This window comes from Sorex araneus, chromosome 6 (assembly GCF_027595985.1).
Source record: "Sorex araneus isolate mSorAra2 chromosome 6, mSorAra2.pri, whole genome shotgun sequence".
Taxonomy (NCBI): domain Eukaryota; kingdom Metazoa; phylum Chordata; class Mammalia; order Eulipotyphla; family Soricidae; genus Sorex; species Sorex araneus.
In genome coordinates, this window is record NC_073307.1 from 72,214,257 (window position 1) to 72,227,892 (window position 13,636).

The 13,636-nt window shown below is 41.5% G+C and overlaps 1 protein-coding gene and 1 non-coding gene across 2 annotated transcripts in view; both read right to left on the bottom strand.

Annotated features, from left to right (window-relative positions):
* The window catches only part of LOC101553588 (myosin-13), a 174,901-nt gene that overhangs the window by 111,117 nt on the left and 50,148 nt on the right, over positions 1-13,636 (bottom strand). The window contains exons 24-34 of the mRNA XM_055143578.1: positions 12,902-13,047; positions 12,546-12,636; positions 11,947-12,336; positions 9,688-9,814; positions 9,484-9,602; positions 5,680-5,876; positions 5,130-5,313; positions 4,404-4,569; positions 3,706-3,830; positions 1,619-1,927; positions 1,335-1,538 (exon numbers count right to left, since the gene is read on the bottom strand). Coding sequence (XP_054999553.1) covers positions 1,335-1,538; positions 1,619-1,927; positions 3,706-3,830; positions 4,404-4,569; positions 5,130-5,313; positions 5,680-5,876; positions 9,484-9,602; positions 9,688-9,814; positions 11,947-12,336; positions 12,546-12,636; positions 12,902-13,047 — 2,058 coding nt within the window. The remainder of the gene's footprint in view (positions 1-1,334; positions 1,539-1,618; positions 1,928-3,705; positions 3,831-4,403; positions 4,570-5,129; positions 5,314-5,679; positions 5,877-9,483; positions 9,603-9,687; positions 9,815-11,946; positions 12,337-12,545; positions 12,637-12,901; positions 13,048-13,636) is intronic.
* Positions 3,093-3,195, bottom strand: LOC129406214 (U6 spliceosomal RNA). Its single transcript, XR_008630877.1, has one exon. It is a non-coding gene; the product is annotated as a U6 spliceosomal RNA (small nuclear RNA).

Below are 13,636 nucleotides of genomic sequence, written 5' to 3' on the forward strand. Positions count from 1 at the left end.
AAATGAGAGGTTACTGAGCATGCCCGAGAAATCGGTGATTAATGGGATTTTTGTGATTCGTGATTTGTGACCCAGCTAAATGACTATTTTTTCCTATTGAAAATTATTTCATAGAAAAGCTTTTAAACAGTCATGAACAGAACTATATATATGAAATATTAAATAAAATAATAAGTTGCCAAAATATTGATCACATACTAATGAAATTTATATACTTATGTATGCAGACTAAATATCTCAAAACTTTCACAATACAATTTTCTTCATAATGATATTTTTCTATTTGCAATGTTATCTGTTTTTTCTATAATAAGGAGTTTAAAATATTTCTTAATGATTATGAGCAATCAATATAGCAATATGTTATTTTCTATTTTTATTGATTTATCAATGAACAGTAACATTAGAGAGCCTTAGTACACTGTACACTTATCTGTACACTTATAAATATATAGTCTCACCATCTAACCACAGAAAGACACCTACACTCATACCCTCTTTTCTTTTTTCCCCCCCATTTTTATTGAGTAACCATGAGATTCACAGTTATAAAGTTGCTCAAGATTGGGTTTCAGTCATAAAATGTTCCAACACCCAAACTTCGCCAGTGTATATTTCCCTCCCACCCCACCTTGCCTTTATTGGCAGACACCTTTCCTCTCTCTCTCTCCCTGCCTCTCTCTTTCTCTCCCTCCCTCCTTGTCTTCCTCCCTCCCACTCTCCCCCCCCTTCATCTCTCTTTCAGGCATTGTGGCTTGCAATACAGGTACTGAAATGTTATCATGTATATCACTTTATCTCCTTTCAGCACTCAGTTCTTGTCCATAGAACTGAGTTTACCTGAGTGTGAGGTGGGTGAGAGGGTCTTTGAGACATTGATGGAGTTAAGTGGGCACTCTTGTGGCTGGTGTGATGTTGAAATGATGTATACATGAAACTTTCATCAATAGTATTATAAATCACGGTACCTCAATAGGGAAGAATACTCCGAGATGGGATTGAATGAATTTTAAAAATAAGCGATTATTTTAAAAGACAATCTTAACCTCCTATGATGGCAGTTTAGATGCTCCTTTCTCTCCCTCACCCTTTATGCAATGTCATTCTTCCTTGTTCTGATTAACCCCGCCTCTCCACCCCGCCCCCCACAAAAATCTTCCATCTTCAGGTAAAAGAAAGCTTGTAAATCTGTCCATCCAGAGTAAGACTTATTTCAGGAGGTAAACCGTGTAATTTGGTGCTGACTGCTAGTATGGTCCACAGAGTGCTCCATTCCACTCACCAGGTGGGGACCCTGCGGCTCGGGTGGTCCCTCTGGAAGCAGGTGCACTCACCTGGGCGTGCAGGAGCTGCACCCTCTGGCTGACGTCCAGCAGCTCCTGCTCTGAAAGCCTGCGCGCGCGCTCAGTTTGCTCCAGGGCCGCCTTTATCTCTTCCAGCTCTCCCAGCAAGAGGCCGTTCCTGCGCTCCACGGTGGCCAGCTGCTCCTTGAGGTCCTCGTTGCTCCTCAGGGTGCCATCCAGGTGCAGCTGGGAATCCTTTGGGCAAAAAAGCTCATCTTAGCTCACCACCCAGGGTGGGCTAGTAAGATGGCGAGGCCACCGCAGGCTGTGCTCACCTTGAGCTGTCCCTGGACGGTGCGCAGGTTTCTCTGGGTGTCGGCCACCTGGCGGTTGGCCCGGCAGAGCCGGATCTCCATCTCGTCCAGATCCCCCTCCATTTTCCTCCTCAGCCTCTGGGCATCACTGCGGCTCTGGATCTCCGCCTCCAGAATGCTCTGCGTGGCCTCTGCTGCCCGCTGCGTATTTCTTTTCAGTTGCTCAATCTCCTCATCCTTCTCAATGACTTTGTGGTCAAACTCAGATTTTACCTGATTTAACTCAAGCTGAACACGCAAAATCTTACTCTCTTCATGTTCCAGGGAGCCCTTAAATAAGAAAAGTAACAACAGTGTCTGTTAAGGGTCTAATGATGAGGTGCGACTGAGACTCTGTGCTGCTGAGGACCACAAGAGCGACCCCGGTGATGCTCTGGGACCCTGCAGTACTATTCGGGGCTGTGCTCAGGGGTTGAACCTACCCTCCTGCATTCAAAGCATGCCCCTCTGGCCTCTCTGCTACCTCCCAGCCTCTGAGCAGCCCTCTTATTGAGTGACATTTTCATGCTTATCATGATAAAAATAAGCATTCTTATATTCTTGTAAACATGTCTTAGATAAGTACAGAAATATTTAAAGATAAAAATTTCTACTTTCAGGGCTGGAGCCCCGAAAAATGGGTAGGGCATTTGCCTTGCACACTACCAACCTGGGTTCGATTCCCAGCATCCCATATAATCCCCCGAGCACTGCCAGGAGTGATTCCTGAGTGCATGAGCCAGGAGTAACCCCTGTGCATCACCGGGTGTGACCCCAAAAGAAAAAAAATTCTACTTTGAATGTTCCCACCAGTTATAAAACAACTTAAAATTTATATTTGCTATTAATAAATAATATTGTGTCTTAAAGGAAATAGAACATACTTTTAAATTGGTAAACATTTTATTGTGTCTGTTCAATTAAATAATTTTTTTTGAGAGACCATCAGGTAACCCTCTGCCCTTTGCGTCTCTTTTCATAGTGACCATACTTTAGGTACCAACCAAGTCTCCACAGGGATTGAGCAACTGCTATTCTCTTTATTCTGTTATGATAATTACCCAGAAACATATCAGTCACCTGCTCTGCACTCACCTTGAATGTGGTCAGTGCTCTATACATCCTACATCAGGACTGTGTTTTCTTCATATAGAATTCCTAATAGACAAGGCTGTGGTGTAAGATTGTTAAAACTGAAGGGCTTTCCATGTTGATCCACCTATATGCAAATTTCATGACTTCATCTTTTCTAACAGCTGCATAGTATTCCATTGTGTAGAGAGATAGTAAGCTGGTAGGACATTTACCTTACATGTGTCTGACTCAGGTTTAATCCCTGATCACTGCTAGAAGTGAACTCTGAGCACAGGGCCAAGAGTAAGCTGAATATGGACTTCCCCTCCCCCGGAGAGACCCCCCTAAAAAAACGAACAAGCTGAGGGTTCTTTTTTTTTAAAAAAATATGGAACACTTCATGAATTTCCTGTCATTCTGCAGGGGCCATGCTAATCTTCTGTATACCGTTCCAGGTGTAGTATATGTGCTGCCGAAGCGAGCACAAGCTGAAGGAATCTGAACCACATCTCAGATGTTTGCTGATTGATTTATTACTTACTAGAAAAAGACACTGAAGAAATATTCAATTTATTTCAAAAAAGTAAGTGTGATGTGCTGGAGCAGCTTCTTAAACGTTCCCACTTGCAACTCCTTTTTGCTTTTCTCTCGGGCTTCTTTCTGAAACATGAACTAACTGTTGCCAGAAATAGCTGGGATTCAAAATTCAGTTGATTTGCAATTCTTGGTTGATATATGTTCAAAAATCGTTTACCGCTAAAAAATGTTTCTGTGACCCCATCACCTCACATTGCTTTAGAATAGCCAACGTGGGATCACAACCCACAGTTCAAGAAAGTAGGAACAAAAGAACACCTAGAAGATGAAGTCGAGAACACTGGGATTCCCACAGGCATCCAGAATTCTTCCCTGGGGTATTTCAGCTTCTCTCAGCGGTCCTCCCTCCTCCAGGATTCTGTCTTTTGTGCACCCACTGTCACACCCTAGATACTTGCCTCCACCTCTTCTAGTGCAGCCTGGAGATCTGACTTTTCTTGTTCTACCTGCTTCTTGTTTTTTTCTAGTTCCTGAAGATTCTTGCCAGTTTCTGCAATCTGCTCTGTTAAATCAGAAATTTCTCCTGCAAATAAAGGGCTCGGTTTAGGTTTCTTTAGCTGGCAATACATGCATTTGCCAGGAAGTATAGGGGTTGGTGATTCATTCTTGACATTCATACAGAAGAGAAAACAGTGATACCCTTTGACATATAATAGATAATTGTGTTGTTTTACCTGAAATGGAGTGGTATGATCTGAAAATTTCACAGAATATATACGAAATGTTCACAAAGAATACCAATGAGGATATAGTGGAGAATATAGTGCACAGAATAATACATAGTCTTGGAAATTGAAAGAGCTTGGTGGCATTTGGTGTAATCTAATTTTTGAGGTCAGGGATCTGAAGTCTAAGGAATTTCACATGTCCAAGGACATAACTGATTGAAAGAGAACCCCTGGAGGGTCTTACTTTCTAATATTTTAACCCAAATTCTCAAGAACACTTATTTTAGAAGAGCAGGATTAAGAATGAACCAAGTCTATATGAGGATTTTGTGAAGCAGTGGAAAGCTGGAAGCTTTTGGAAGTGGATAGTGGCATGGGGAGCTGGGGGTTGGAGAAAAATTACACACTGCGGTGGGGAGAAAAGTCACCTTGCAAGTTTTTATTCTCCCGCCTCATCATCTCTAACTGTTCCACCACCTCCTCATAGGCATTCCGCATCTTGAAGATTTCGGCACTAAGTGACCTGGACTCTTTCCGAGCAGCATCCAACTCAGCTTGACTCTCATGTAGCTTTTGCTTCCACTCAGCAAGGACCTAAGACATGACAAAGGGGCATTCAAGGAGAAAACAGCACTGAGAGATTTGTAAATATGTGTGAAAAAAGGAGCATCAGCACATCCCAAATTTATCCTTCTATCCTGAGGGATTCAAAAACTGAGAGAGTGGGTCCCATGGGTCCAAAATGTGCTTCTCCTATACAACATCATTATATATGTATATTACAAGTAGTGCCTATCACACATCATATATAGAAATATACATATATATATACACACATACATATTCCATATAGGTATACACACACCTATATATGACTTGCATACATACTATTCCAACCCATGCAAGACACCCTATCTATGTAATCTATATTTTTAAGGATGTTTTGATTTCAAAGTGATCTGAATTAGCTTTAACTAAAACTGAAATCCTCTTTGGAGGGCTTGTCACAAAAGTAAAGAGATAGTTGATGCCCACACCCACCATTTGGGCTTAGGGCCCTAGCGGATTCCCCGAAGTGTGTGTGCATCTCTCTCTTCTATATGTGGAGACCGTTAGTCCCTTTTATCTGATTTGGGGGAACATTTGGGGGAAACCTTGTCAAAACTCCTCTGCTTCTTGTCCAGGGTGTTACAGGCCATGGTGGCCCGCTCCAAGTCTAGCATCAGGTCGTTCACTTCTCCCTGCAGCCTCTGCTTGGTCTTCTCCAAGGAAGAGCACTTGGCGCTTGCTGCCTCTGTGTTCTCCTCTGCTTCTTGGAGCCTCTGGGCCAGTTTTTTCCTAAGAGAACCAGATTTTGTTTTGTCTTGGCAAAGGCAAAAGAATTTCAAGAGTGGCATATCAAGAGAAAAACAAATTGTACAGAGAATGGAATTATAAAACCAAGACCTGAAGTTTTATGGATAGAGAGGATTTTAGTATCACCTGAGGAATCCCAAAATGCTTGGTGGGGAAGCAGTCACCAACGAGACCTGGTGGAATGGACAGTTCCCCAAGGGAAGGCCATGGACAATCCTTATCACTGCTTAAAACTAAGTCTGGAAGATTTTCTCAAGGTCCGGAAGATTTTCTCAAGGTGGTAGGAATGTTCTGTCCCAGTACCTGTGTTTCAGGGCGAGCCCTCTGCTACAACCCTAGAGCCCATACTTGGCCTCCTCCAGCTCCTCTGTGCGCTGGATGGCATCCGTCTCATACTTGGTCCTCCACTGGGCGACCTCACTGTTGGCCTTGGACAGTGCCCTTTGCAGCTCAGCCTTGGCCTCCTGCTCCTCCTCGTACTGTTCCCGCAGCAGGTCGCAGTCGTGGCGGGAGGACTGCAGGGCGTGGGCCAGGGCGTTCTTGGCCTATAGAATTACAGTAGTAATAAAAGGGATGAACATTTGGCTATTTCCTAAAATAATTTAGTATTTTTATTTAAACAAACATTTCTCAGTTCAAATCAACCCCGAGTTGTTTTTACAAACTTTGACATAAAGTGTGTTGTTTATAATTTTACAATTTTGTCTATTTTCTTAGATACTTATTTATTTATTTATTTTATATTAAATAAAATAAATATTTATTTTACTATAGAAGTAAACATTATAGAAAATAAAAAGTAACCAAATTTTCCACTAACTAAGGGTTATAAGAATAAAGGTTATAAGAATAAATGCAGTGAGAAAGAAGCAATGTTATAATCCTCTTAGGTGCCTTCCTCTGTGCATCTGTGCCTTAGGCCTATTTTCAATGGCTTCAATAAGAAAAACAAGCAAGTTCTAGAGAGATGGTATCTGAATTGATGTCTCTTCCTTCATGTAATCAAAGTAATTTGTAACAGAATTAGAAAGTCAATAATTTTCTCACAACTTGTTGCAATGTCACAATATGGGTGATGTGATCATCTAAAACCTACAGTGTCTTTGGAAACATCCGAGCTGTGTTCTCAAAGCTCTGCCTCCTTCTGAGTAACGGAGACCATGCTCAGAGCTCCCACTACTCACTTCCATAGCGGCAGGAGGTAGTGTAGTTTATAAAGGTCTGAAAATATTTTCAGATTCTTCCAACAAAGAATATTTTGTGAAACATGATGAAAGTATGCTCATCCTTTAAAAGCTATAAATAAACAAACAAAATGTGCCCAAGAAGAAGACTTTACTTGCTGTTATAAAATGGTTAGTGACAGTCTCACTTTTGTTCTGTTTTGTTTTGACTTTGGGGCCATCCTGGCAATGCTCAGGGTTTACTTCTGAGTCTGCACCCAGGAGGCTCTGCACTCCTGCTGGTGCTTTGGGGACCATATGGGATGTTGGGAATCAAACCCATGCCAGCCACATGCAAGGCAAGCACCCTACCTGCTGTGCTATCACTGCAGCCCCTGGTTTTGATTTCAAGGCCACACCCAGGAGACTACAGGGACTACTCCTGGATTTGCCCATAGGGATCACTCCTGGAATGCTTTGATGGACCAGCTGCATGCTGGGGGTGGAAGCTAGGTTGGTTGTTATCCTCTGGAATATCTCTCTAGTCCCTTGCATCACATTTGTAATGGACCTTTTCACTCTTCTGCTCAGAATCCCACTCTAGACATAACTCCTACCCCTCGGTTCACCAAAGATCTTTGTCATATATTTAAAAGCTGAAAGACAAATAGATTGCTTAGTGTTTTTCAGGATGTGGACCTTGGGGGCTGGGGGGTATGTGGATTCCAAAAGCAGTCCTGGAAGTTTTGAATGGTGCATGATAATCTTCAGCAGCACATGTATGCAGTTTTTATGTACTCCTGGATTCCTGTTTCTAATGCTTGAAGACACACTGGCAATTATTACTTAGTGCCTACCAAACATACTACCAAACGTAAATATCTAGGCATTGAAATAAGAACCTTGATGGCAACTCATGCATGTCCTACAGGTACCCTTTAAAACTAAAGTGTATTTATATAAAAAGTAGTAGAAAAATCTGTGTTGGAAAGGATGTGGTGAAAAGGTAAATCTCATCCAGTGTTAGTGGGAATGTTGTTTGGCTAAACCCCTGAAAAAGAGTTTGGAAACCTCTCAGTAAATCTAGAATTGATCTGTCATATATCATATATATGACCCAGAAATCCTACTTCATTCCAGCAATCCTACTTTTGGGTATATTCCTGACTCAGCAATCCTACTTTTGGTATATTCATCCAGGACCTAAAAAAAGACATATGCACACCACTATTCATTGTAGTACTTAGCACAATAGCTAAGGACAGATAGAATGAGTTCTGAATATGTGGTATATATATATATATGTATATATGTATATGACTGAATAATATGCACTTCAAAAATGATGAAATCATGCTATTTGTTGCAGCCTGGATGAAGCTTATGATATCATGTTGAGTGAAGTAAGCCAGAAGAAGGACAAATACAGGATGATCTCACTTATCATGTACCCAAACATTTATACCACATCAGTATAATACAACATCAGCATCTCTGGTTAAACTATTTTTGCTATTCTTAAGTTGACATTCAATCACTAAAAAATTTGTCTATGGGAATATATGCATATATATATGACATACATGGCAGAATCTCCTGTCCCTGCACCAGGCTGTCTTCACTGGGGCCCCTTCAGAGGGGGGCAAGTTAAGTTTCCCTCTCCACCTCAAGCAGAGCCCTGGCAGCTGAAAAACCTCCAGAACCCAGCTGAAGCAATGCTCAAGACCACTCTCCACATGCTAAGATGAGCCTCACACATGAAGGAACCGGCACAGGAACCCAGGAATGCGGGACCCGTGGCTGAGAACTCCAAGCCTGCTCGGATCAGGACTGGACTTCCTCCACCCAGGTCCCCAGTTCTCCAGTAGCTTGGCAGTCACACCCACAAACTGCCCCCAGCGTGCCATGTAATCTCATCAATGGCCAAGATCCAGAGACTATAAAACAAAGCTCCTGGAAGAGAGCTATGCAGAATCTTGCATGGCAGAGCCTGGCAAGCTACCCATGGCGTATTCGATATGCCAAAAACAGTAACAATAATGGGCCTCATTCCCCTGACCCTGAACGTGACAAGGACGAATGGAGATGTTACTGGCACCCTCTCAAGCAAATTGATGAGCAGTGTTTCAAAGAGGGGATGCCTAAATCATTCTTGACCCCAGAGTATAAGGAGAAGAAATATAAAAAAGGAAAGAAAGTGAGGGACTGAGGAAGATTATGAGAAAAGGAAATAACAAAGGGATAGGGGGCAGGAAACTTAGTTATGGTGGAGGACTAGTATAGGTATATATCCAAAACACAAATTCAACAACACTGAAAATACAAGATACAAACTACAACCACCAAACTTTAAACTGTGTTTGTCAAGGTGGCAAACTGGGGGCCAGGAGAGAACATGGGAACTCTTGTGGAGAGATGTTGACAATGGTGGTGGAGTTGGTGTTGCAACATTATATGCCTAAACCTCAACTATCAATAACTTTGTAAAACACAGATATTTAATTAATTATTTTAGGTATTTAATTAATTTTTTTAAAAAGATTTCTAAAGTCTCACTGGACTCTTCACTGGATACCATAGGAGCTGGGACTGGGAAACATTAATAAAACATAAAATCACAATATATTTTTGGGAAAGCGGTGCTCAGAGTGAGGTGCTGTAACAGGAGAGCAAAGTATGCCGGAGAAAGAAAAAGGCAGGCATTTCTTCTGGATGGGATGCTACTGACGGGCATATGGAAAGAATAGACAGAAGTAGAGACAGTCAGACTTCTGTAGTGACAGGGAAGAGCTTCCACTTCCCTGGAAATGGGTTTGCTTTACACCTTGTAGGAGGCAGGGAGCCCAGAGGAAAGCATACTTTGGTAAAATTCCTAGAAGGGCATCCTATACCAAGGCATTTGCTTTAGTGACATATAACTATCCCCAGCAAACTTCATGGATCTTAAGGGTCTATGTGACTTTGTTAAGTCAAAAAGAAGAATCTTTACCTTGACTTCTTCTTCTAGTTGCCTCTTCAGTTCCTCCAGCTGGTGAGTGAGGGCCTGTTTATTTTTAGTTAGCTGTGAAATCAGAGATTCCTTTTCCTCCACTTTGTGGTTCAGCTCCCCTAGCAAACAGAAGCAGCCTCAGTTGGTTTTATTGATTTCCTTTTCCCATTGCCCAGATTAACTTAAGACCCCAATCCGGCTCACCATTTTGGGTCTGCAGTCTTGCTTTTTGCATGTTCAGATCATGGATTAGCTGTGTCTGTTGGTCATCTTTGGCCTTTACTTCATTAAACTGATCTTCTACAGATCGGCACATTCTTTCCACATTACTCTTTTTTTAGAACAAAGTCAATGTTAATAAGAAAATATATTCTTGGTGCCCAAAAATGAAGTGGAAAGTTTGATATTTTAGTTTCTCATTAGGTAAAATGAAAATTAAAACATAGAACACGAAACAGTTTAAAAAATATAGTAACTTCACTACACCTTTTTGGGCGATTTCTGCTTAATCAGCAGAACCTTAGATCTTGGTAGACAAATAATAACTTGTAAATAGATCTTGGAGCTGTCACTCAAAAGAACACTGGTTTTTATAAATAATTTTATGGCAATGTTAATCATATAACCTTCTGATGAAGGTTATTGCTTTTCAAGCAATAGATTTACATGAAAATTTTGAACATCATATTAAATTTAATGCAGAATCTTTTTTTTGGATTGAGATGGCATAGAGGGAATCACCTCTTTAGTCTCTAAAATCTCCAATCTGTTGTATACTTTTTTACTCCTCCACCTTATTATGTAACACAAAATAGGCATTATGAGTATGTATTTATCTTTATACTGTGCAGTATAAGATGGCAACAGAAGATGCAGTGATATTAGAGATGAAGTCCTCATGAACGTAACCTAGCTTTAATAAATGGTATCTGACATGAGAAAATTAAATCATGGACAGTTGAAAAGTGGTTGTAATTCACAAAGAGAAAGATAAAAAAATACAAAATTATAAGGCAATACTAAGTGTTTTATTTTACCCTGGATTTTTGAAAAATTGAGCATAAGGATATGAGGCAATAGAGAGTGAAGAGGAAGCTGTTTAGGCATAGTTTTGGGGTGATGCTGCTGACAACCCAGCAACCTGGTTTTGATTGCATCAGGGGAGGGAGATAGTGAGGGAAGGAAGGGGAGGGAACACACACACACACCACCTTTGCAGGGGGAGGGAAAAAATATGAAGGCAGGCAGGAAAATGCAAAAGCAGGAGAGAGAAAACAGAGTTGAGCTTCTGTCAGGAAATAAGGAAAAAATCAAGAAAAAGTATAGCACTACGAATGCAGACTCTCAATAAGCACAGTGAGAGGTGCCATGGGGACCATCTTAATTATTTAATCTGTGTCTTAATTCTTCTCTCATTTTACCTTTTAGACAATCTTCTATATTTGGGGATGATATGGCTCCATATCATCCAAACCAGCTAGACAGCACTATATGTATATATGTATATATATATGTATAAAATGAATATATGTACAAAAACTCAGAGAACCCTAGAAAGAAGGTGATTCTTGAATCTTGAAATACTAAGTAGCTTTTTTTTTTGGCTTTTTGGGTCACACCCAGCGATGCTCAGAGGTTAGTTCTGGTTCTGCACTCAGGAATTCTCCTGGCCTCCTGGCGGTGCTCAGGGGACCATATGGGATGCTGGGGGATGAAACCTGGGTCTGCCACATGCAAGGCAAATGCCCTAACCACTGAGCTATTGCTTCAGACCCAGAAATACTAAGTAGCTTTCTGAGGCAGCTTTTGCTTTGAAGTCATGTATAGAGGCCAGTTAACCACAAAGTTGATGAAGTTTAATCTCAGGGTTCCCATTTTGCACGGGGTCTATGGTTGGTACAGTGACATGCAGAAAGTTTCACATGGGGGGATGACAGTCACTGCAGAATATGCATTTCCGAACTACTATATTAAAAGATCTCAGAAGATAGGACTTTATTTCCAAGGAGCCAGCAGTTTGTAACTTATTTTTCTCATTATAAATACTTACTTTCATATTTAGTTTTATAGTCATAATTTTGCACACATTATATGATTCAAGTGCCACAAAATTTGACACCTTGCATTTATGCATAATTTCACATAGATTTTGTCTCCCAGCCACCAATTTTATTAGTTAAAAGGTTGCCTATAAGGTCTTTTGGTGCAGTACTTCCACAAAATTAATTCCAGAAAGTTCCAGATAGATGGCATGCCTTTCTGAAAGACTGGAAGAAGGAAGACACCCCAAGTAACAGCATTACTGGATCAAGTGAATGACTTGAATGAAGTTAGGAAATTGGGAGGAACAGAAGAGGATTTTTATATGAAAATTCAGTGACTTTGGAACATGAATTTATGCATGCCTACTGGGCAGGTGACCATAACTGCCTCTCACTTGCCAAGGAAATAAAGGTAAAGTACCTTAGACTTGGAGACGGTCTCCATGCTGCTAGCAAGGTCATCAATCTCCATCTTCAGCTCGCTCTTCTCCTTCTCCAGCTTCTGCTTGACCCTCTGCAGGTTGTCGATCTGCTCCCCGAGCTCGGCCACACTGTCCGCGTGCTTCTTCCTCAGGGTGGCTGCAGTGGCTTCGTGCTGCAGGGTGGCCTCCTCCAGGTCCCTGCGCAGTTTCTGGAACTCGGCCTCCCGCTTCTTGTTCATCTCAATCTGGACTGAAGTGGCCCCACTGGCCTCTTCTAGCCGCTCGCTGATCTCCTCCAGCTCGCGGGAGAGGTCAGAGCGCTGCTTCTCAATCTTGCCTCTGAGCGTCTGCTCTGCTTCAATTTCTTCTTCCAGCTCTTCTGTGCGGGCCTGAAAAGATGATTGCATCAGGAGTGCTGTGGGTTAAAAGAAATAGATTTGTGTGCTACTTAGAAAAGAAAATATATTAATTTTTGTATTAAGGAAAGGATAGAATAGTTTCTCCAGCTCCAAGGGGAGGAAAAATAAAATCAGTTAATGAAATGAGGAAAGAGTTAATAAAATGAATTTGCAGGACCGGGATGTCTTGACATTGATACCTGAAGTTCTTTAATCTTCTTCTGTAACTGCAGATTATGAACTTGCTCATTTTCTATTTTGATTTGTAACTGACTTATTTCAAACTCCTTCCTGAAAAAAATTTATAACATGAAATAAAAATCTATTAAAGGAGAAGTTGGCTTTCTGGCTCAAACACAGAAGCAGAAAATAAAGGACCTGGAGACATAGGTGAGTTTACATTTGCATGCAGTGGCCCAGGTTTGATCCCCAGCGCAATATGGTCCTCTGAGCACAGTGAACTCCAGCACAGGTGGGAATAGCCCCGAGTACTGCCAGGCATTCTCCCACACCCCACAAAAGCCTTACAAAAATAAAATTTTAAAAAATGAAATACTTTTTCAATTTTTCCTCAACTTGCTGTTTTTCATTTTCTAGATCCATAATGGATTCCTGGGACATTTTTAGTTCTCCTTCCAGTTTCCTCTTTGCTCTTTCCAGGTCACTCTGCAGTTTCTTCTCTTGCTCTAAGCTACCCTCGAGCTGGGAAGATAGGAGTGGAAAGGTTGAGACCCCTCTGGAAATTGTCCCTTCCATCCAGTGCAGATACAAACATGCCCATATCTTTCCTGGGCTCTCTTCCTAGGGCACTGTATGCCCCAGGAGAGAGCAAGACTTTAATTCCTCCCAGCTACTTCCCTGCTCTTCTCTCCTCCAGCAAGGTACTTTTGGGGAAAACTTCTGGAATCTTTTCCAGCCAATTCCCATACAGTGGGTTCTAGGCTGTATTCCCTCTAGACACACGCCACCTTTAGGAACATCAGGGTTTTTTTTTCCCCTAGACAGGAACAATAGGGTTTTTGTGAATGTGGACTGAACTCATAGATCTGTGAAGGTCTTATATTGCACACCACAATTCTACTTATACCATGTAACTGTGTGGAGATTTTGGCAAATGAATTGTGTGGAGGTGGGGGAGTATGTGATGTATATGCATGTATGTTTGTATGTGTGTGTGTGAGAGAGAGAGAGTGAGAGAGAGAGGAAGAGAGAGAGAACAGACAGAGACAGAGAGAGTGAGAAATATAGGAGATAGGATATACCAACTCTGGCCTCAGAAGTATTAAAACAA